We start from the raw sequence: 21,100 nt of genomic DNA on the forward strand, positions 1-21,100 counted from the left end.
GAATTACAAAAAATATATATATATTGAAAATTGAACAATTGGACCGTGAGGCGAATGGCATTGAGCCCGTCCCGTGAGCAAAGTTTAATGTTATAAACTGCTCCTGTTCTCCAAAAAGATAAATGTTCTTACCTGATCAGGTCTTTTGGGGTTTATAAGTTACTGAGTGGGGGGGACCTGATCAATGATCCCCTGATGCTCCTTTTTTGTGCCCAATCTTATGCTCTCAAGCATTTGGCATACAGGGTGATAATAGCAATCGTACTCTTGCTTTTTTTAAACCTATTGATTAGATTGCACACATCTGACATTAAACGATTGTCTCCCAAGGATGAAACATGATTGATCTGGAAGGATCAAAGAAGGCATGTAGGGTGCCAGCCTATTCGCTGCGATTTTGGTGAAAATCTTGCTGTCTGCATTTAACAGTGCTGTAGATTTATTTTAAGTGCAAGAATCTATGGGCCAGCCAGGTTGTGAATCATCCATCATTCTGGGGGTGACTGATTTAGATTGGAGAAATGAGTTAAGTGCATATATATCAACTTTGAAATTATCTCTGCCACAATTGATTGTAAAACAGATTCACCAACCAATCTGGACTTGGGGTTTCATTGAGGTCCAGGTGTTTAATTACAACTGATACTTCATCTTCTGGTATTTGGGACTCTCTAGCTTACAGTATCATAGGGGATAATGATAGTATATGATCCAAATTAAGGCTTCCTGATTTGAACACTTAGCAATGTCCTTGGAGTACAGATATTTGTAGTATTGCCTAAAGATTTTCCTTTTTGCTACCTCTGCCAATTGGAGAATACCCCAACAATCCTTAACATGCTTTTAGGTCTTCCTTGGTGAGAAGGCTGGAATTATCGGCCTCCTTGGCCGCCATTTTGGTTGGAGCTTCAGCAGCTTTTGGCTCTGGCCTTGGTTGGACACTATTCCATTCACCTTCACACTCGGGTCTTTTTGTAATGCCATTGAGTTTGCTTTTGGCGTTTAATTAATCTCCACAATGCTGCTCGTTCATTAGTTAGGGTGTGCTAGACTTCCACTATGTGACCGTACAGCCTCGCTTGGAATTCTGCCTTACTGCTCATGCATTTGATGGTATTGCATCTCTTGTTGTCCGATTTGATGTGTAAAATTCTTTATCATCTCAGGGGGGCATCTAACAAATGCAGGGTATGCCATTGTGTGTCTCAAGGGGCGTCTAACTGATGCAGGCACTTTTATTTCCCTTGTTTATCGCACATACCCAACTGGTTAACCAGAGCGGAGCCACCTTCTTTCTCTATTTGAAGTGGCTTCAGCACTACCCACCTCGTTTCCATGCCTCCCTAGTATCAGTCCAGACTAGCGATGTCTTTAGACTGCACAACTTGAACCCAACACCAGTTTGGCACTGCTTTTATCTTACTAGATCACTAGAGGATGCAAGATGGCTGACTCAGCTCCGCTTCTCCTGGCAGCCTCTTGTGTCTCAGTTGACAAATAACATCAAAACAATCTGAAGGAGCACACATTTCCAGATGCTTGGCAACGGCTCACAGGACAGAAGCACCAGGAGAAATAAAGGAGGTTTGACTACATATGCTTCGATAACGCAGGGCATAAAAGTATTGAGATACACATTCACTGAGTACTATCAGATTTTAAAAATTAGTTGGGGGCAGATAAAATTTCTGACCCTCATCAATTTCTATAATAATATCCCAACTAACAATCTAGAAAGCCAGATCGATAAACTTATGCAGAGTGTTAATACCTTTAAGACCCAGAAAAAAGATGAGTCGGTGTTGATCTGGTTGGGCGATTTTAACTGTACTATTTGCCCACACGGTTCTAAAGGCATTTGCGGCCTTGGCAAACATAAGGATGATAACCCAATTCATTTCGTCCACTCTAAACTGGGAAACGTTCTTAACAATATGTTTTTTCATTTTAATCTGTGTTATATTAATGAAATATGCATCCCAAATATTCATTTCCAACCAACTTTTCATGGGTGGGGATGCAATTCGATTATTGATTTTACTCTCATATCTCCAATCAACGAAGGACTAGTATATGCTTGGGAAACACTTAAAGTTTTTTTTAGTGATCATTACCCAATATCCTTTAACTTGAAAATCAGAAAGACTCACGAGATTTCTGTAGACAAGTTTAAGTACCATCCTAACATAAACTTAGCCACAAAAAACGGTTACTCTATAAAATGGGATAGGGTAAACCCTGTGGAATTTTCTACATAGTCTAATGGGAATTTCCCAACCTGATATTTTTGCCTGTCTGACAGAAACAGAGGAGTCATCAGAACTCATGACTTCCTTCTTAAGAATCCAACTTGAACTCAAAAAACTACTAACTAGAGAGCACTAACCTAATTCTAAAATTGGCCATGGTTGGTTTGATAAAAATTGTACTAAAGCACTTCAAGCTCTCAAAAGGGTATTGCACGAAACCATCAAATCTCCAGTTGAGATTAGTAAAGCCAGAAAATTGTACAACTTGGCTATAAAAACAAGGAAACAGACCTTAAGGAAAGAGGCTTGGTCGGCCCTACTTGAAGCCTCCAAATCCAAGGATAATTTAGCCTTCTGGAAAGTGGTAAATGCCCCCTACCTACAGAAAAATCAGACAGACACTATAGATATGGCCATAAATGGGGAAACTTGGGTAAACCACTTCAAACATTTATATGACAAAACTGAAAACCTCGACTATGGTAATTCCTTGATCGATGGGGTAGTCATCCAACAATCTACAACTCTGTTGAATACATTCCCACTAGGCATAACTTTTAACTGCTTGGAGATTATAAAAGCAATCAAAGACAGTCCTTCAGGCAAAGCGCCTGGCCCTGATGGAGTCCCGATAGATGTCTACAAAGCTGAGATTGATCTTTGGGCTCCCCTGTTAACAAATGTTTTAAACAATTCTAATCGACATGGGTTCTTACCATCCTGGACTGAAGCCATAGTCGTTCCAATTTTTAAAAAAGGAGATAGAAATGACCCCACCTGCTATCGGCCAATATCACTTTTAGATGCATTAATGAAGGTAGCAGCCCGGGCAATTTTAAATAGAATACAACTTTGGGCAGAAGAACATAAGGTATTATCACACTTGCAGTATGGTTTTAGCTCAGGCAAAGGGACTATAGAACAGAGTTTAAACCTGGCCTTAGTTTTATCAAAATACACCCAGGCAAAAAAGGGAAATCTTTTTGTTACCTTTGTGGACCTGAGCTCCGCTTTTGATTGTGTGAACCATGAGATATTATGGTCCATACTATCTGAAATGGGTATAGATCTTAACATTCTTCGATTCATAAAAACACTGTATAGGGACGCAGGCGCTAGGGTACGCTTTGGAAACAAGGGCGAGTGTTCCGATAAATTCCCTATCAAGAGAGGGGTGCGACAGGGGTGCATTTTAGCACCCTTTCTTTTCACCCTATATATAAACTCCATTGGCCAACACCTAATGGAATCACAGCATGATTACCCAAAGATTTTGGGAGCCCCGGCCCCAATACTTCTTTATGCTGATGATGCTGCCATCATGTCTCGTAATAAGATCGGTCTCCAGAGGGCTGTCCTGAAATTTGCATTTTACATGAAAGAACGAGGGCTAAAAATCAATATTTCAAAAACATACAAGATGGCCTGTGGTCCTGGAACAAAGAAAGTGCCTTGTTCAATCTTTTTAGATAACAAGAGGATCGAGTCCACAGACCAATTTTCCTACCTTGGAATACATTTTGATAGGAAGGGAAATTGGCATGCAGCTATTAATGCCAGAAACTTAGCCTTCACCCGAGCAATTGGCGCCCTCAAACAGTTCTCAGCTAAATTAGGTGGCAGACCAGTGAAAGAATTGATTGTACTTTATAAAGCCAAATGTATTTCCACTGCCCCCTATGGAGCTGGTCTCTGGGGCATTGAAAATTCACAACTGATACAAAAAACAGAAAATCAGTTTTTGCGCTATTTATTAGGAGTTTCCAAATCAACATCGATCTACTTTATACATATTGAATTGGGTATGCTGTATATTTCAGATATTATCAAAATTGCGCCTATACTGTTGTGGCACTAGATTTGGGTTACTCCTGAGACTCAATTAAATAGAGACTTAATCATTGATTGTCTCAAACTCGATGGATTAACCAATATTAAATGGCTTACTTACGTAAAAAACATGTTGACTGATCTTGGCCATCCTGAGTTTTTTACAAGGCCGTCTATCATGGAAACGGTATCCAGGAAGACGTTAAGAGAGTTGGCCCTAAACCATTTAATAACTAACAGATGGAACCTGGAAAAAACAAAAAATACAGTTATTGACTTCCAAAAAATAACCAAGCATGAAGGGCTTCAAAACTATTTGTTAATTCAGCCTACCTGTTATGACCGAATGCTTCTGACTCGTCTCAGATTTGGTAACTTTTTTCGTATGATTACTTTCCCTGCCTGTAATACTTGGTCAAATGAACTCCCACTATGCCCTTGTGATGACGTTTACGCTTATGGCCCCAGCAGATGGCCACCCACCTCTTGGCCAAAACCAGCATTATGGCAGCCGGTCTCCTAATATCTGCCGGGAGGTCCCTGACATATCCTAGCAAAGCAAGAAGTGGGGAGTGCTCCAGCCTGCATTCCAACATTTCTTCCAGCGCTTCAAAAACGTGTGTCCAGTAATTAGCTACGTCCAACCATTCCCAGGCCAGATGCATGAAGGAGGCCTTAAGCATTCTGCACTGCACACATCTGGCATCTGCACTCAGTCCCAATTTACTCAGGCATACAGGAGTCCTATATAACCTATGAAGGAATTCCAAATGTATTAGCTGCAATGTATAATTGGGTGACATATCTCTTGACTGTGCACAGCAGTAGGCCCATACGCCTTCCCCAATCGGAGTTCCCAAGCTCGACTACCATTCGCGCTAGGCGGGGTGTATGCAAACTGGATATTCGCACTGCATGCCAGAGTATATGCGTGAAATATGTTTGCGGGCGAGGGATTCGTTAAAAATGTTTCCAGAACTTGAAAAGTTGGGGGTGCAATTGGGAACGAGGGATATTGGGCTCGAAGCGTCGCCCTCAGTTGAAAGTAAGTCATCCTGTCAAGGAGGCCAGTATGGTCCTCTCCCAATGCAGTATCTAGGTAAATAAAGACGCCTTCTGGGAAAGCATGCCCTAGTGTAAGTAACTGGAGTTTGCGCAGTCGCTGGCAAACCCCAGTCTCAGTTGTGAAAGGCAATGCTTGGTGTCCAGTTAGCGGCATTGAAGGAGCAAACATGGTATCCAGACATGTTCTGCAGCCAAGTTGTTGCCATGCCCAGACCGTCCATCCTACTGTATCAATCCCAGGCCGTGGGCGATGCTGTGGGTGAAACAGCGCCATGTGTAGCGAAACAGGTTCCTCTTGATCGCTTTCAGGGGTGGTATGAGCCATGAAGAGTGTCGGGTAAATGCAATGAAACCTAAAGTGGGCCTGCGCGCAGCTGTGATACAATTCCATGTCAGGCGCTCCCAAGCCCCCCTGCTCAAACGGGAGCGTAAGGACTTCCCAGGTTACACAAGGCTGCCCACCCGCCTATTCGAGAGAAATCAGGTTCGAGCGCCGCGTCCTCTTGAATTCGGATGTGAAGGAGAGTGGGAGATTTACAAACACATAAAGGAATTTTGGTAGGACCACCATCTTTGCAATGGCGATCCGGCCAGCCGGGGAGAGAGGGAGCGCTCTCCAAGGAGGTAGCCTACTCTCCAAACACTCCATGAGCTTGCCATAATTGCATCTCCACAGTTCCTCATGGTCCATACTGATCCTGATACCAATGTACTTCACTGGGGAAGTCGCCCATTCGGACTGAAATATGTCCATTGCTGCAGTAAGTGGCAAAATCATAGACTTCCCCCAGTTAACATTAACGCCTGAGAGTCCACCAAATCTGGTGATTTCACGAATAAGGGGGTCAGTCAAGATTGGTCTCTGGGTGATTGACGTAAAGATTCACATCATCCGCGTACATTGACTCCAAGATTACCCTAGGCGTGAAATCGAGCCCCCTCTGAGCATGATGGCTGTGGCAAAGTGAAGGGGTGATAGCAGGCACCCCTGTCTCGTACCTCTAACCACAGCAATCAGGGGATATCACACCGTTAAGCCGCAACCTGGCAGTCAGGGAGGTGTATAATAATGCGATCTTTTGGAGGAAAGCGGGGCTCATGCCAATATGGGTCCGGAGCGAGAACAGTTAGGGCCATTTCAACGTATCGAAAGCCTTGGTTGCGTCCAGGAATACAGCGGCAGCAGGAAGGGAGGGATCCACCTCCTGCATCACCACAAAGAGGGTACGGAAGTTATGGGCGGTGCTCTTGCTGGGGACAAAGCCACATTGGCCGGGCCTAAGTATCGTGGGGAGCAGCAGAAGTAGCCGAGTAGTTAATAACTTAGCGAGGATTTTATTATCCATATTGATCATCGATAGTGGCCTGTAGGAGTCACAGAGCAGCAGATCCTTGTCCGGCTTAAGGATGGTCGCTATCAGTGCCTCATGGAGGGATGGGGGAGAGCACCCCGCTCAAGTGAATCTAAATACATGTTGAGAAGGTGGGGTGCAAGAAGCAGTGCAAACCCCTTGTAGAAGGCAGGGGTCAATCCGTAAAGGCCCAACGCCTTGTCCCTGGGCATGGCCCGGATTACCCTAATCACCTCCTCCTCTGTGTAAGGCTAGTCCAGATACTTTTGGTGTGCATCGCTGAGCCACACTAATTCTATGGAGTCAAAGAAGGGGAGCAGATCAGGAAGTGCTTCCAGCAGTCATGTGGCATATAGTGAAGAGTAATAGTAGTCATTTCAGCTTGAACTGATGCCTGCCTGACGGCCCCCTCATCCGTGCGTAGCTCTCTAATATAATCAGTTGCCAATGGCTAATTAAGTAGACCCGCCAGGGTTTTGCCGGCCTGGTCAGCCTCACCGTATTGGCAGGCACGGTCCCCCTGACATAAGTACTGCGTCTCTCTGTGCGCCGCCTCCTCAAACTCCACTATCTTGGCCTTAATCTGTCCGAGGACCGTGAGCTGACTAGACTCGAAAAATTTCGATTTGAGCAAGCGTATCGCCTTTTCAAGCCACCGCAGATCATTCCTTAACGAGCGCAGGACGCCGGACTGCGCGGCAATGCACTTGCCCCTGATGACAGCCTTGAACGCTTCTCACAACGTGGACGGGGACTCTACCGGGCCGGCGTTAATATCAAAGTAGTCCTGTACGGCAGACCCGATTTCTTCTCGGAACATCTGGTCTCGAAGAGTGCCAGCTGAAAGCTCTGTTCGGCACGTCTGGTAAAAGAAATTATAATAGTACTGGGGCATGGTCTGAGAGTGTTCGGGCAAGATAAGTGCAACATCTAACCCAGGTGTCCATGTCACAAGATATATATGCCCATTGTCAATTCTAGACCAAGTGGGGCCCGCAGAGGAGGTGCAGGTTCCCTCCAGGCCATGTTGGTGTTGGCAACGCCAAACATTGATCAGATCGTGGTCTTCCATGAGGGTCGGAAGCTGCGCTGCCGCTTGCTGGTGAGGCCGGCGAGAACCGTTCGACCTATCAATATCGGAGTTGAGAATTACGTTAAAGTCATCTCCCCAGAGTACCACCCCGGGGCCTAAGGAGTCCACCAACCGCCATAGTTCAGTAAAAAATTGGGAATAGTTGGTATTGGGGCCATATACTGATATGAGTCTAACTGGGCAACAGGTAAGGACCCCCGCCACCAACACATAACACCCATGGCCAATGGAGACCCTTCCTAAGGATAATGGCTGTGCCCCTGGCAAAATTGGAGTAACCCGCTATTAATTTTTCGCACATCCACCCTGCCCGCAAGTGCGAGCAGCTGTTACCCATATGATGTAGCTCCTGTAAAAAGCAGCTGTCCACCCCATATCGATTGAGGAGTGCTGCCACCAATCGCATCTTTCTGCCATCATTCAGACCCCTCACGTTCCAGGTTACTGCTTTGAGAGTGTGTGCCCCGTCAGTAGTTACAGTCATCATTCCATTTCCATGCATACATGTGCGCCACGTGGAGAGCATGGGCCAGTAATTGTGCACTCCAGACCAGAGAGAGGGGAGGAGAGGAAGAAGAAAAAAGAGGTATAGAAGAAGAAAAACAACACATCCCAAGGAGCTCACCCGCCACCCAAACAACCCACCCCTCAGCCACTGCAGCCGCCCAACATGGCTGAAGAGCATCTACCCTGCCCATACAAGGCCGAACAATACCAACAGCAAAATGGAACATGGGACTCATCCCGGGGGGTGGCGCCAGGGGCTTGGCGTAACCCAACAACAAAGAGTCGGTCGCTGGAAAAAGGGCGCCCAAGAGGGCAACATAACCAAGCAGTCAGGTGACCCAGTCCAATGCCAGCTCCCTCATGTGCTCATAGGGACACAAAACACAGAAAGCCCAGGGTGTGTGCCAGTCCAGCTGGGTGCAAGAGTCTCCCCAGACAGGTGTGCAGTACAGAGCACTTCCAAGCTGACTCAATCATTTTCAATGAGGGGGTCCTCAGCCACTTGGTCCCCATTCATGGGGCCCTCCGGTCTCTAACGCTTGAGGCTGCATGCAAACTTGGGAGCAAGCTTGGGATCTGTGAAAAAGGATGTTTGCCGGAGTGGAAAATTCGCTCGCTGGGTAGAGCATGGAATAGTTGATGTCCTGTTGCTGCAGCAGTCTTTTGACCGGTAAAAATTCTCAGTGGGTGACCTGGACAGACCAGGTGAAATCGGTAAAAAAGGAAATTGAGTTGCCCTGATATCTGAGGTCGTGGTGATCCAGAGTCTTTTGCAGCACAGTGTCGTGGTCCCTATAATTTAAAGGTGTCTCGCAAAGATTGGGCAGGCTGGGGCCCCGGGTGGGGGGGGGTCTCGGGCCGAGGGACCTGTGGGCACGCTCTACTATGCACATCGCGGATAGAGCCTCTCCAAAGAGGGATCGCAGCATTTCCTCAACAAAATCCTCTACTCGGGTCATCGCAGTTGTTTCCGGGATTCCGACCATGCACAGATTGTTGCGCCGGGACCATACAGAGCAGCTTCTCCTGGGTCGTCACTCCCTCATCCTCCAGTGCGGATGTCCTCTGCTCAACTTCTGTGAGACGCTCATCATGATTTGACACTTTGTCCCGGAGCCGATCCAGGCGATCCGACAGAGTTGATCTTCAGGTCAATGGCAGATAGAGAGTGTTTCAGATCGGTGAACATTTCATGGATGTTAGGCTCAGGGGCAGAAGTGGCATCCATGGTCGCTGTGGTTGGGTCTTCCACCGATGAGGTGGTGCACCTCAGAGTTTTCCGCTGCTCAAATGAAAATTTGGGTTGCTCATGTTTGTCTTGCCCATGGCGAACTGGCTGGTCGAGCCACCATAGATGACTGCCCCCCCGCGCGAATCCGTCCAATCACAGGGTGAGCACAGTTGAGTGCTCAGTACAGATAAGACACATGTCCGATAGGTCTGGCCCACCAGGTTCATCTTCAATGCCCCTGAGGAGCACGCGGCAATTGTGGCCCGAAAATGTCCTTCAGAGACCTCAAAGTAGGCTGCGTAAAGTGGGGGCTCTTTTGCGAATGATTGTCCCTCTGTAATAGTCTTTTCTAATGCATTAGGTATCTCCTCACAGATTAGGCATTACGGCAATATCCCAGCATCAGATTGAACAGAAAAGCACTTCGGCAAGTCAAAACAAGCAACATTGTGGGTTTTTAGTCCTAGGATCAAGAGCGGTTGATGACAAGAAGGGAAAGGTAAGGCAGCAAGAAAGGTCCCTCAAAGGTGTAGGCCCCACTGGGTCCCCATTTCCAGGGCGTTGTAGTAGAAGATGCCGGATAGCATATGCCGCAGAGCAGCGCCGCCCCCCCCCCACCTACCCCAAGGCGTCCGTGTGGTAAGTAAGAGGGACCCCGGTGGCAGACAAGCCCAGTCAGGCGCAGCTCTCGGGCCGAGGGGAGCGCCCGTCTAGAGAGATCCATAAGTTCATACATGTACAACTTTGATCTGGAGGGCTGTCGTGAAATGTGTCTTCCATTCGCAAGAGAGCTGCAAATGGGTGCATCCGTTTCAGTCAGAAAGTAGAACTAAAGAGCACGACTATGAAGGTGACATTGACTGGAAAAACCATCCTTTTGTTAAAACATAGCCTCCAAAATACAAACTGCCTAAATATTGACCTTTCATAAATATCTGCCAGGTAACATGTTGGCCTATATTTAATTCCTAAATTCAGAGCAATTCACTTACCGAATACTTTAGGACTTCTATGAGTTAGTACTTTATCTTGAGTCTTGTGGTATTTGGTGGAAGGAAAGTGCTTGAGGTGTAAGTTGAAATGTGTGTAGGGAGATATTTTTCAGAGTTCAAGATTTTGGTAGTCACTTTTATGAGTCTTTGTTTTTGACAAAAATTGCATTCTATTTTTCTTACACTACCTCCGGAGGTAGAAAGAGATACCTCACAGGCCAGACATGCCATCTCAGTTGTTTGGTTTAGTAAAAAATATCTGGGCAAGATCTGACACTGGTCAACCAGAAGAGGAGACTTTTGACCTGAAAGGAGACACCAGAGGTATATCTGTAGACCCCCGTCTCTCCAGGGAACAGCCATGCGTGTGTCCATTTAAGCATGACCTTCATTACAGTGTTCGTTGGTTGAGCAGAGGTGCCACAGTAAAGTATAAAGAAGAAAAAAGGAAGAACCTGGAATAATAAGAGTCATGGAGATGGCATAACACTCAAACAGACGAATTTCTGACGGCTTGAGGTGTCGCTGTACAGTCCATAGAGGATAAAATGGGAAATAATAATTATCACAAAGATTAGCATTGAAGTACGTATTTGAAATTAAAGTTGAAATTAAAGTTGTGCAGAAAGGTTTTCCCGATTGTAAAGCACGAAGTTATTTGTGTCCAACAATAAACAGAGCTAGTATGGTGTAAATCTAGAGTGACAACAACTCGCAACATTTGATGATGATACCTTAGAGAAAAGAGTTCTTGGGGCAGCTGGGTCAACAGACATGCTACCCGAAGAACAACAACAAAAGTAAACAAAACATCTACCACTGTCTCAGCTTTCAGAGAAAGTATATATTTGTTGTTTAATTGTTCTTGATCAGTTTATTGCTAATTTAGGAGACAACAAAAGTGGGAGATTGGGAAACCGGTTGCTTCAAAGATTCATTCTAACCTTAAATTAGAATTTAGCAGGGCTAAACTTGTGTGATGTTGTAAATATTTTTAAACGGTAGAACTTTCTCTGTCAAACAGATTGTGGCATTATTCTCTGGGATAAATCATTGGATAACCATGCATAATGGTAATGAAAGTTGTGTTGCTGTGTTTACAATTATTTCATTCATCCCGGATGTGGTGCAGGTATCTGGTTGCAGTACTACTCAACGTGAGCAAATATTACATTTTATATGTACTCTTTTGTTTTTTATTTTAGTCATGTCATACATGAGCTTATAGAAACTGAGCGTGTATATGTAGAGGAACTCTTCACTGTTTTGATGGTGAGTTTCTTCAGATACCTTGTGGCTCGCTGCTGCTAGCACTTCCTTATTTTCTGCGCTTCTCTGCTGGTTGGCATGGTTTTCTCACCCTTTTTTATCTTCTATCATTGGTCTCTTTTTAAAATTCTCCCAGCTTTCATGCAACCCTTTTTTGAGCTGTGTTAAATTTTCTTTTTGAAAAATTAAGTTTGATGGGCATGTATGCTGTACACTCTTACTGGCAGTTACATGCTTATGTAGGGAAATTGTGTGCTTTGCTGTGATTATCAGGCTTCTGTCTACCGCAATCAATGGAGCCATTGGGCTCAAAATGCATATTGTGCCAAACTTATTTTCAGCATGAAGCTAAGCTGAACTGCATGCATCTGTATTTCTTTGTCAAATCAGTGAAATAATTTTAATACAGTAGATAAAAGCGTTTCATTAAAGGAGGTTTACACTTCTGGACCATTGTACTCTTACTGTAAGTGCAATGACTCATCCCAATCTATTATATTGAGGCCCTCGTGTAAAGTCAAGTGCTCGATGAAGCTCGAAAACTCACTGGAACAGTTATCATTGGCACCTGGCTAGTGGTAAGTTTTAGTGCTTGATTTAGCATTATGCTAATAAAGAAATGCACCCATTTTGTGCCTAATATTAGTATGTTTTGTGCTTTGTTTAATCACTATATAAGTAATTGTAAGAGGGAGAACTCAACCACAGGATGCAATAGCTCAAATTCTAATCAACAGTAGTATAAAACCAGGTGCAAAATGTATGTACTCCTATTTTAGCCACTGCTGATGTCCTCGGTCTGAGGCTCTAAGTAAAAGTGCATGGTGGGGTGGGGAAACCACATACATTTCATTACTAAAAATTAACTATTTTCGGTGAGCCTGAGAAGTGAGGCCACCAAAAATGTATGTTTCATCCAGTTGCTTGCTTTGAATTTTGTTAGGCTTAAACCAGATCTCAACAACTGAGTGCCTTTCTGACATTTCAGAAGATTATATTGATGCCCTGGACAGTCAGCGCAGACTTGCTTAGCCAGTCACTGCCATGCTTTCAATTATCCCAGCCTCGCCTTTTTGCCAACAAACGTTATGCAACTTTTTAGGTCTCGCTGAGCCAAAGGCTCGAAGAGACATTTTGTATGTGGGATTTTCAAAGTGCTACCCACAGTCTTTTGGCTGGCCTAAACCTTGAGTGCACGATCACATGCACGTGCACAGCTGCTCCCACTCCCCCCTCCTTTCTCTATAGCTTTGGCTCCTTTGTTTTTTATTACACCCTCCCTTATCTCCCCGCTCTTTTCACACTACCCCCTCCCTTCTAAACAGTTTCCTTGCTGCTCCTTGGATTGTCCTTCCCCCTCCCTTCTCTCCCCACCTCATGGCAGAGACGGAGGAGACAGAGCCATCCTGCATGGTTAATGCTTTTGCAGGTTTCAGTTTTCAAATGTAGTTTTCAAATGTATGCAAACTGCACATTTCACTCAACTGCGCGCACACATTCACACAGACACACACACGCATTCTTTTCTACCTTTATTGGTTCAGGCATCAATCGGTGGCGCACAAAAAACATTATTCAGCAGGATAGAGACATTTAAACTGCTCAGACATCAGTCAGCGGCGCACGAGAAATCATTATTTGGCAGGATAGAGCCATTTACACTGCGCGTTTTTTTTTCACTTTTGAGCTCACAAGAAATCATTATTCAGCAGGATAGAGACATTTACACTGTTCAGACATCAATCCGCGGCACACGAGAAATCATTATTTAGCAGGATAGAGACACTTACACTGCGCGTTTTGGTTTACTTTTGAGCTCTTTTAATTCCCACCTCCCTTCTAATCAGATTCCTTGCTGCTCCTCGGATTGACCTTCCCCCTCCCTTCTCTCTGACCTTCCCCCTCCCTTCTCTCCCCACCTCATCGCAGACACGGAGGAGACAGAGCCATCCTGCATGGTTAACATCTCCCTCTACCACTCTCTCTAACCCTCTCTCTACCCCTCGCAATCTACCACTAAAAACAATAGCTTATACATATTTTTGAAATGTCTTTCAAAATACGCAGAGGGGGAGGAGAGAGCCATCCTGCATGCTTAAAGCTTTCACAGGTATTAGTTTTCATATTTATGCAAAGTGCAAATTTCACTCAACTGCAGCGCACAAGATCTCATTATTCCGCAGGAGCATTCAACATGTTTTTTAAATGTCTTTCAAAATAGAGACCTTTACACTGCGTACTTATTTTTTACTTTGGAGCTGTTTTATTGAACATTAATAATGCATTCAGGCCTCATGTACGTTGGTCTTGCTACAAGCCACCTCTCCAGTGCTTAGTTTGTGAAATATGGAGTGCCGGGCCCACCATTCCTTACATGTTGGGGCTGCCTCTGCGTGCGCTTATTTAAAGGGATCACAATGGTGGACTTACATAAAAGAAAACCAGCACTGTGCCATCTTTGTCACGCATAACGGGCTTGTTCTTTTAAATATACACAGCGCGTGCTTTTTGGAATTACGCTCAGAAGGTGCAATGTAAAAAGCTACATGCACGCCCTCTATATATTTACAAAGAATTAGTGGCGGTGGTGGAGGGGTGCTATACAATTCCGGCACCCTGGGTCAGTGAGGTGCAATGGGGAGACTTGCAGTAGTTGCGCCTTTTAAACAGTCAACATTTGGAAACTTGTTGAATTGGTTTATTTATGCCACGCAAACCCAAAAGCAAAACCCCTTAAAATGCATGGCACCCTGTAACATTGAAGTGAGAACATTTTACTTTCACTGGTTTATTTGGAAGTGTCTCAGCCATTATGTGGTTCTTCCCTTTGCAATTAAGAGTACTCCATGGTACTCACAATATTCAGAGGTGCTGGGATTATGGTATGGGGTAACAAATTATGTGGCACGGTTATCTAAATGGTACATCAAGAAAATGCAACTTATGTGGCAGGAAGATTTCACTATTTGATCATTTTAAAACATATATTCTGGCTGGGAACATTTGGCAGGGGACAGCGCACTCGGGAGTCTCTTTACTGCTCACAAAACTACTTTTGCTCTCTCTGTACCTCACACTAACTCTCTACCTCTCACTCTCTCTTTTCACATATCCCTCTCCCACTCTCTCTAGCCCTCTCTCTACCCCTCGCAATATACCATTATATTAAATAGCTTCGACATATTTTTGAAATCTCTTTCAAAATACGCAGAGACGGAGGTGAGAGCCATCCTGCATGCCTAATTCTTTGACAGGTATCAGTTTTCAAATTTTTGCAGACTTCACTCAACTGCACACACACACGCACACATTCACACAGACACACGCACACAAACACATTCACACAGAGACACACATGAATTATTTTCTACGTGCAAATTTTTAAGGAAATCCCTCATTCACAGTTTACAAACTTTATTTGGCAGCCGTGGGGTTAGTTCCGGCGTGTTTTCAATTATCACCAACAATAGGGGCATTTCGTTGTCGTGAAGGTGAACTTTTAACCTCACACTGCCCTGCCATGCAGGGCCCCCAGGCACCATTTACTTCATTCACGTCTACCTTTATTTGTTACGGCATCAATCAGCAGTGCACAAGATCTCATTATTCAGCAGGAGCATTCAACATGTTTTTGAAATTTATTTCGAAATAGAGACCTTTACACTGCGTACTTATTTTTTACTTTGGAGCTGTTTTATTAAACATTAATAATGCGTCCAGGCCTCATGTACCTTGGTCTTGCTACAAGCCACCTCTTCAGTGCTTAGTTTGTGAAATATGGAGTGCCGGGCCCACCATTCCTTATATGTTGGGGCTGCCTCTGCGTGCGCTTATTTAAAGGGATCACAATGGTGGACTTACATAAAAGAAAACCAGAACTGTGCCATCTTTGTCACGCATAACGGGCTTGTTCTTTTAAATATACACAGCGCATGCTTTTTGGAATTACGCTCAGAAGGTGCAATGTAAAAAGCTACATGCACGCGCTCTATATATTTACAAAGAATTAGTGGCGGTGGGGGAGGGGTGCCATACAATTCCGGCACCCTGGGTCAGTGAGGTGCAATGGGGAGACTTGCACTAGTTGCGCCTTTTAAACAGTCAACATTTGGAAACTTGTTGAATTGGTTTATTTATGCCACGCAAACCCAAAAGCAAAACCCCTTAAAATGCATGGCACCCTGTAAAGTAGAAGAGAGAACATTTTACTTTCACTGGTTTATTTGGAAGTGTCTCGGCCATTATGTGGTTCTTCCCTTTGCAATTAAGAGTACTCCATGGTACTCACAATATTCAGAGGTGCTGGGATTATGGTATGGGGTAACAAATTATGTGGCACGGTTATCTAAATGGTACATCAAGAAAATGCAACTTATGTGGCAGGAAGATATTTGATCATTTTAAAACATATATTCTGGCTGGGAACATTTGGCAGGGGACAGCGCACTCGGAGTCTCTTTACTGCTCACAAAACTTCTTTTGCTCTCTCTGTACCTCGCACTAACTCTCACTCTCTCTTTTCACATCTCCCTCTACCACTCTCTCTAGCCCTCTCTCTACCCCTCGCAATATACCATTATAATAAATAGCTTCGACATTGACACGAGTTTGAGCTATTGGCATTGCACATTACAATGCCTTTTATTTTTGAATAGTTTTTAGAAACATAAATAAAAGGATTTGTTATTTACAATACCAATAGGTTAAACTCTCGTAACTGCGAGACCTATTGCATTGCAAATGCTTGTTTCTTTTTCTCAACAGATCTTAGGTAGGCTTAGAATTAATAGTTAGGAAACCCGGTTTACATTTCTTGGGAAATATGTTTGTTTATATTCAATAATAATGTTTCAGAGCTGATTTTGTGGGAGCAAGAGAAAGAATCAGACATGGTGTTTGCCGCTATTTTAAACTACTGGCGTTTTGGAATGATTTCAGTGGGTTTCTGAAGAAGAAGCATGTGGATTAAGAAATATTCTTTATTCAGGCCACTTGTAAGGTCAGAATCGCCAGGCAAAATAGCTTCGCTCTGGACTTTATTTGTGCTGCTGGATGTAGATAGTGAGATCTGGTGCTCACGTATGGGGCCAAAACGGAAGAAAGGAGGAGGAAGAAAAACAAGCATTGGCATAGCCAATAGGTCTCGCCTTTGGGGCCTTATAAGTGTTTAGCCATGCAACACTTGATGTTGTTGCACCAAAGATATTGTACTGGATAACTAAACACTTATAAGGTCCCAAAGGCGCGACCTATTGGCTATGCCAATGCTTGTTATTATTCAAAGTGGATCACAATGTGTGGTATTGGCAACAAGCATTAAAAATATAATGAAAATTAAACAAAATCTTTGTATGCAAGGTATTTGTCTGCTTTTATAGATCAATTTGTTTCCTTGTCTTTTGCAATAATGTTATGCAAATATTTAGAAATGATATTCCAGGCAAACAAATGGTGCATTTTCACGTTACTTTACTCAAAGAGCTTCTGATGAGCACTTTATCTTATCATGTAATGTAATGCAATTGCCAGCCCATCCGGGAAGCAATGCAGTGGTGAGCAAGGGGCAGGATCCCACAGATTACAAATTGTTTACTCGGAGGTAAGTACCATGTACCATGTAGGTGGGTTCATCAGAACAGACTTCTAACTTCTTTGGCACACGGTCCATAAATGAGAAAATTACACCCAACAATAATACCAACTTACTGCAAAAGGAGTGTAGATACCTATGCGCATGCATTACAGACTACAGAAGGCATCATTGCTTGTTTGCGTCTAGGTCCACAAACTATTCTAAGACATTGAGTGTAATGGAAAATAAGAATGCAAACCTTCTTTAGTAAATAATATAAAGAGGTTTATTTTCCACTCTTCGGGGATATTGCGTGGTTCTAACATCTAGTGCAACGTAATGTGCTCGAAGCCTTCTTGTAAGGTCTCTGAGCTCTTATATGCAATGCATACATGTATATATTTAGAAAGAAGTAAACGAGCTCCGTTTGTCAGGAGACATGGGAACACTCACTCCTCCAGATCAGCAGAAAGCTGCCTTGTCTCACATTACAAACAGCTCAGGCCTGGTGCCGCATTCAGTGGAGGAAGCATTGCCATGGAAACCCACAGCAATCTGTAATGCAAGCCCGTACTCAAGGCATTTACATCTGCAACTCCTCAATGGTAAAATCTTCCAATTTCATGCCTTTCACAAAAATAAAAAATAAAACAAGCCGTTTGTAGTGATCAAAACACGCACAACGGCGTTTATGTATGAATGCGTATACAGCGTATCCTCAACACAATTCGTAAGCAGATGATTTCAATTTTTAAGAAAAGGCATTTTTATCTCGCAAGAACAAAAAAACACACAGCGTGTTTTCGGGATCCAGCAGCCTGGCAGTACTACCGGTGTTAATACACCTCAAGTGATGCTCGTAACCAGCAAAGTCGATCAAGGACAGCACACGCGCAGAGCAGACAGTCGAGGACGAACCAGAAGTGAGCCCTCTTACCAGAGGAGCTTAAGGACCTCTCGATTAACAAGACAAAGGATAAAGGGTGGAGGGGGGACAGCATCGTTTCGCAGAAAAGGCAACGCATTGGGTGGAAAGAGTTCAGGCATGCACCGGCCAAGAAAAAAAGCAAGAGAGGGGGAGAGAGAGAGCGAGAGAGAGAAAGAGAGAGTGGGAGAGACAGAGAGAAAGAGAGAGAACGCGAGAGGAGAGAGAGTGAGAGAGAGAGAGAGCCCAGGAGTTCTGCGTGCGTGCACACTCAGTCTGCTCATTTACAAGCACTGCACTCATGCTTGTGGTGCGCAGCTGCGCGCTCCTGTAAGGTGGATGCCACCACAAGAACGAGTCTGTGCTTTGAAAAAGAGCAGAATGACGGACAAAGGTCCTCCTACGCAGCACATGTGCGCTGCGTAGGCGAGACCTAAAAAACAGGGACAGCGACAGAGATGAAAAAAACCTGCAAAGGTTAGACAAAGATACATGGAGGTGTGAGGAGAAGACCTATCACATTGTTTTTTTCTTTTTTCTACTTCTTAGCCTCCTGTCTGACGGTATTGTGGCTGTTTGTGTCACCGTAGGTAGTAAGATCAGCAGCGGCTCCTCCGCTGTGAAGAGGGAGCGTCGCCCCCCCCTCTTCCAGCAGTGAAAAATAGAATGAAAATAAAACCATAATAAACCATGGTTTATTATCATTTTATTTTGTGCCCCGGGGTCTTGGGGTGGGGCCAAGGAACATAACAGGCACCCATGGGGAGTGGTATGCACTGTTATCAGTGTGCATGACTGTTTGGCTGGCCATCTCAGGCCGGTCAAACAGTCATTCGGACATTGCATGTTCTCAAACCAGGCTTCATTACAGCCTGGTTGGAGAACATGCCCAGGCTCCCAGTCCCTGGCGGAGCTTCGAACCATGGCGCTTAGACCAATCACAACACTGCATTGCAGCGTTTTGATTGGCTATGGGGATCCTGGGTGCTTCCTGTTACGTGACGGAGCAGAGGAATGACGAGAAATGCAGCAATAAGATAAGTTTTTATTTTTTATTTTAGTACCCTCCTGCTGGCTTACCCCATTCCGGGCCAGCCGCCACTGAGTCAGATTGTTAGCCAGATATGAAAGAATGGTTGTGATGGTTTGTGCATGATGCAGCTAGTTTTATAGATGGGATAAGCCAGCAAGGGGAGCCTGTGGAATTCCATCTGTATCGGAGTGATGTGGTCATATTTCTTCAGCTTTTGAATGAGACGTGCTGTAACCCATGTAGTCTGCCCTTCATGGGGGCCGGTGAAGAGACTGGGGCAACGGAGCAGAGTTTTGTCACCATCCAAATATTAGAGTATGAGAGCTTGAACAGCAGGTTGCTGAAGTTGCTTTCTTTGAGGAATGGTTTCAAATTATTCAGTAGAGAGCAGACACTAGGCTGTCTTGCTTCCCTTGGCACTGTGTTCCTTGAGGGTGAGGTTTGTGTCTAGGGCGAATCCAAGTGACTTGGCATTGGTTAAAAGTTGAGGTTCAAGTCTGCCCTGGTCCGTGTCATGCAACCAGATTCAATCTAGTTATTGCTTGTTGATTTTGGAAAATGGTAGGACTTCTGTCTTGATGGGGTTGAGCTTCATGTAGATGATTGACATCCAGGTCTGGATAAGGTACAGGGCAGTGATTGGATGGTAGGGTATCTGTAGTGGAGGAGACTTTCTTAAAGAGCTGTTTATCTTTGGCATATTAGTTAATTTTCATGTTGCTGTCTGTGGATAGAACCCCAGAGAGCTCCATGTAAGGGTTGAAGATGACAGGGGACAGCATGGAAGCTAATGGGACTCAACAGTTGATGAGGATCCTCTGGGTCCTAAAGGGCATCATTTTAATGGACTGTTGTCGGCTGAATGGAAAAGTAAGAGGAGAACCAGTGAAGTGAATCCCATTTGAGACTTCAGAGTGTGGGTGAGGGTGGGATGGTCAACAATGTTGAAGGGGGGGGGAGGAGCCTAGCGCTTGACCAAGATGGCCGTGTGAGCTTAGAGCTCCCGAGACCCTTGCGCCCTCCGTCGACTATCCTGTCTCTAATCCTGTCTGCATGCATGGCATCGTGTAGATGATTGGTCAGGGAGGCGATTGATGCTACCCGCGGTCGGATCGCCCACCGGGAACTGGACTTACGCCTGGCGGAAGATTGCGGCCTATCTCCCGGGGAAGCCAGGGGCTAGAGTTGGCTGGATGCCCGACTCCTAGTTGAACAACAACGGCCAGGCGAGGTGTGAACTGTCGGACGGAGGTCCCCGCTCTTTCACTTTCGATTTCGCTCCCTTTGTCAGCCCTGCTACTGGAGAGCTCTGGGTGGCTTTATTACCCCAGGGACGCTCTGCAGGCTACTCTGGCGGTCCACGGTAGAACTGATCACTCCTTATTCCTCTCCTTGAGAGGGACCCGTCTTAACTGAACCGACCTGCTTGGAGTCAACCATGTCGGGCAAAGCAGAAGGGGATCGGCTGAAGCCTAAGTCTACCAGGCGGGGAACCTATACCCAAGTCAACAGCATGGACCGATATGCTCTGCAGAAGGGATCACCGAGTGGATCGAGCCAGGTGCCGGATACCCAGAAGGAGGACTCGCCTGTGGCCCCGGAGCTCTACATGCAGGATGTAATGGGCGCGCTCGAAGGGATGCAGACTTCGATTGGGAGACAGTTTGAGGCCCTGGCGCATAAGGTGGATGCCATTTTGGTGGATGTCAACCTGATCCGTGCGGACTTGGGCAAAACGAATGAACGGGTTAAGAACTTGGACCTCAAGACCACGGGCCTCACTGATGATGTTACGGAACTGCAGACCGAGGTTCGTAAGCTGAGGACCGAGAGTGATCTCGTCGCCCGGCGGCTGGAGGACTTTGAGAGCCGGGCCAGGCGCAACAATGTGCGCGTCATCGGGGTCCCGGAGTCCTCGGATGAGGCTTCGGTTGACCTGCTTGTTGAGGACTTGGTCCTTAATCATCTGAAGCCCAAGGGCC

General features: G+C 45.1%; 1 protein-coding gene across 3 annotated transcripts in view; it reads left to right on the plus strand.

Annotated features, from left to right (window-relative positions):
• Positions 1-21,100, plus strand: part of MCF2 (MCF.2 cell line derived transforming sequence) — an 830,978-nt gene that overhangs the window by 538,608 nt on the left and 271,270 nt on the right. For all 3 annotated transcript variants that reach the window (XM_085607961.1, XM_085607960.1, XM_085607962.1), the window contains one exon: positions 11,525-11,591. In XM_085607961.1, coding sequence (XP_085464087.1) covers positions 11,525-11,591 — 67 coding nt within the window. The remainder of the gene's footprint in view (positions 1-11,524; positions 11,592-21,100) is intronic.

The sequence above is a fragment of the Triturus cristatus genome, chromosome 5_2 (assembly GCF_964204655.1).
Source record: "Triturus cristatus chromosome 5_2, aTriCri1.1, whole genome shotgun sequence".
NCBI classification, from domain to species: Eukaryota; Metazoa; Chordata; class Amphibia; order Caudata; family Salamandridae; genus Triturus; species Triturus cristatus.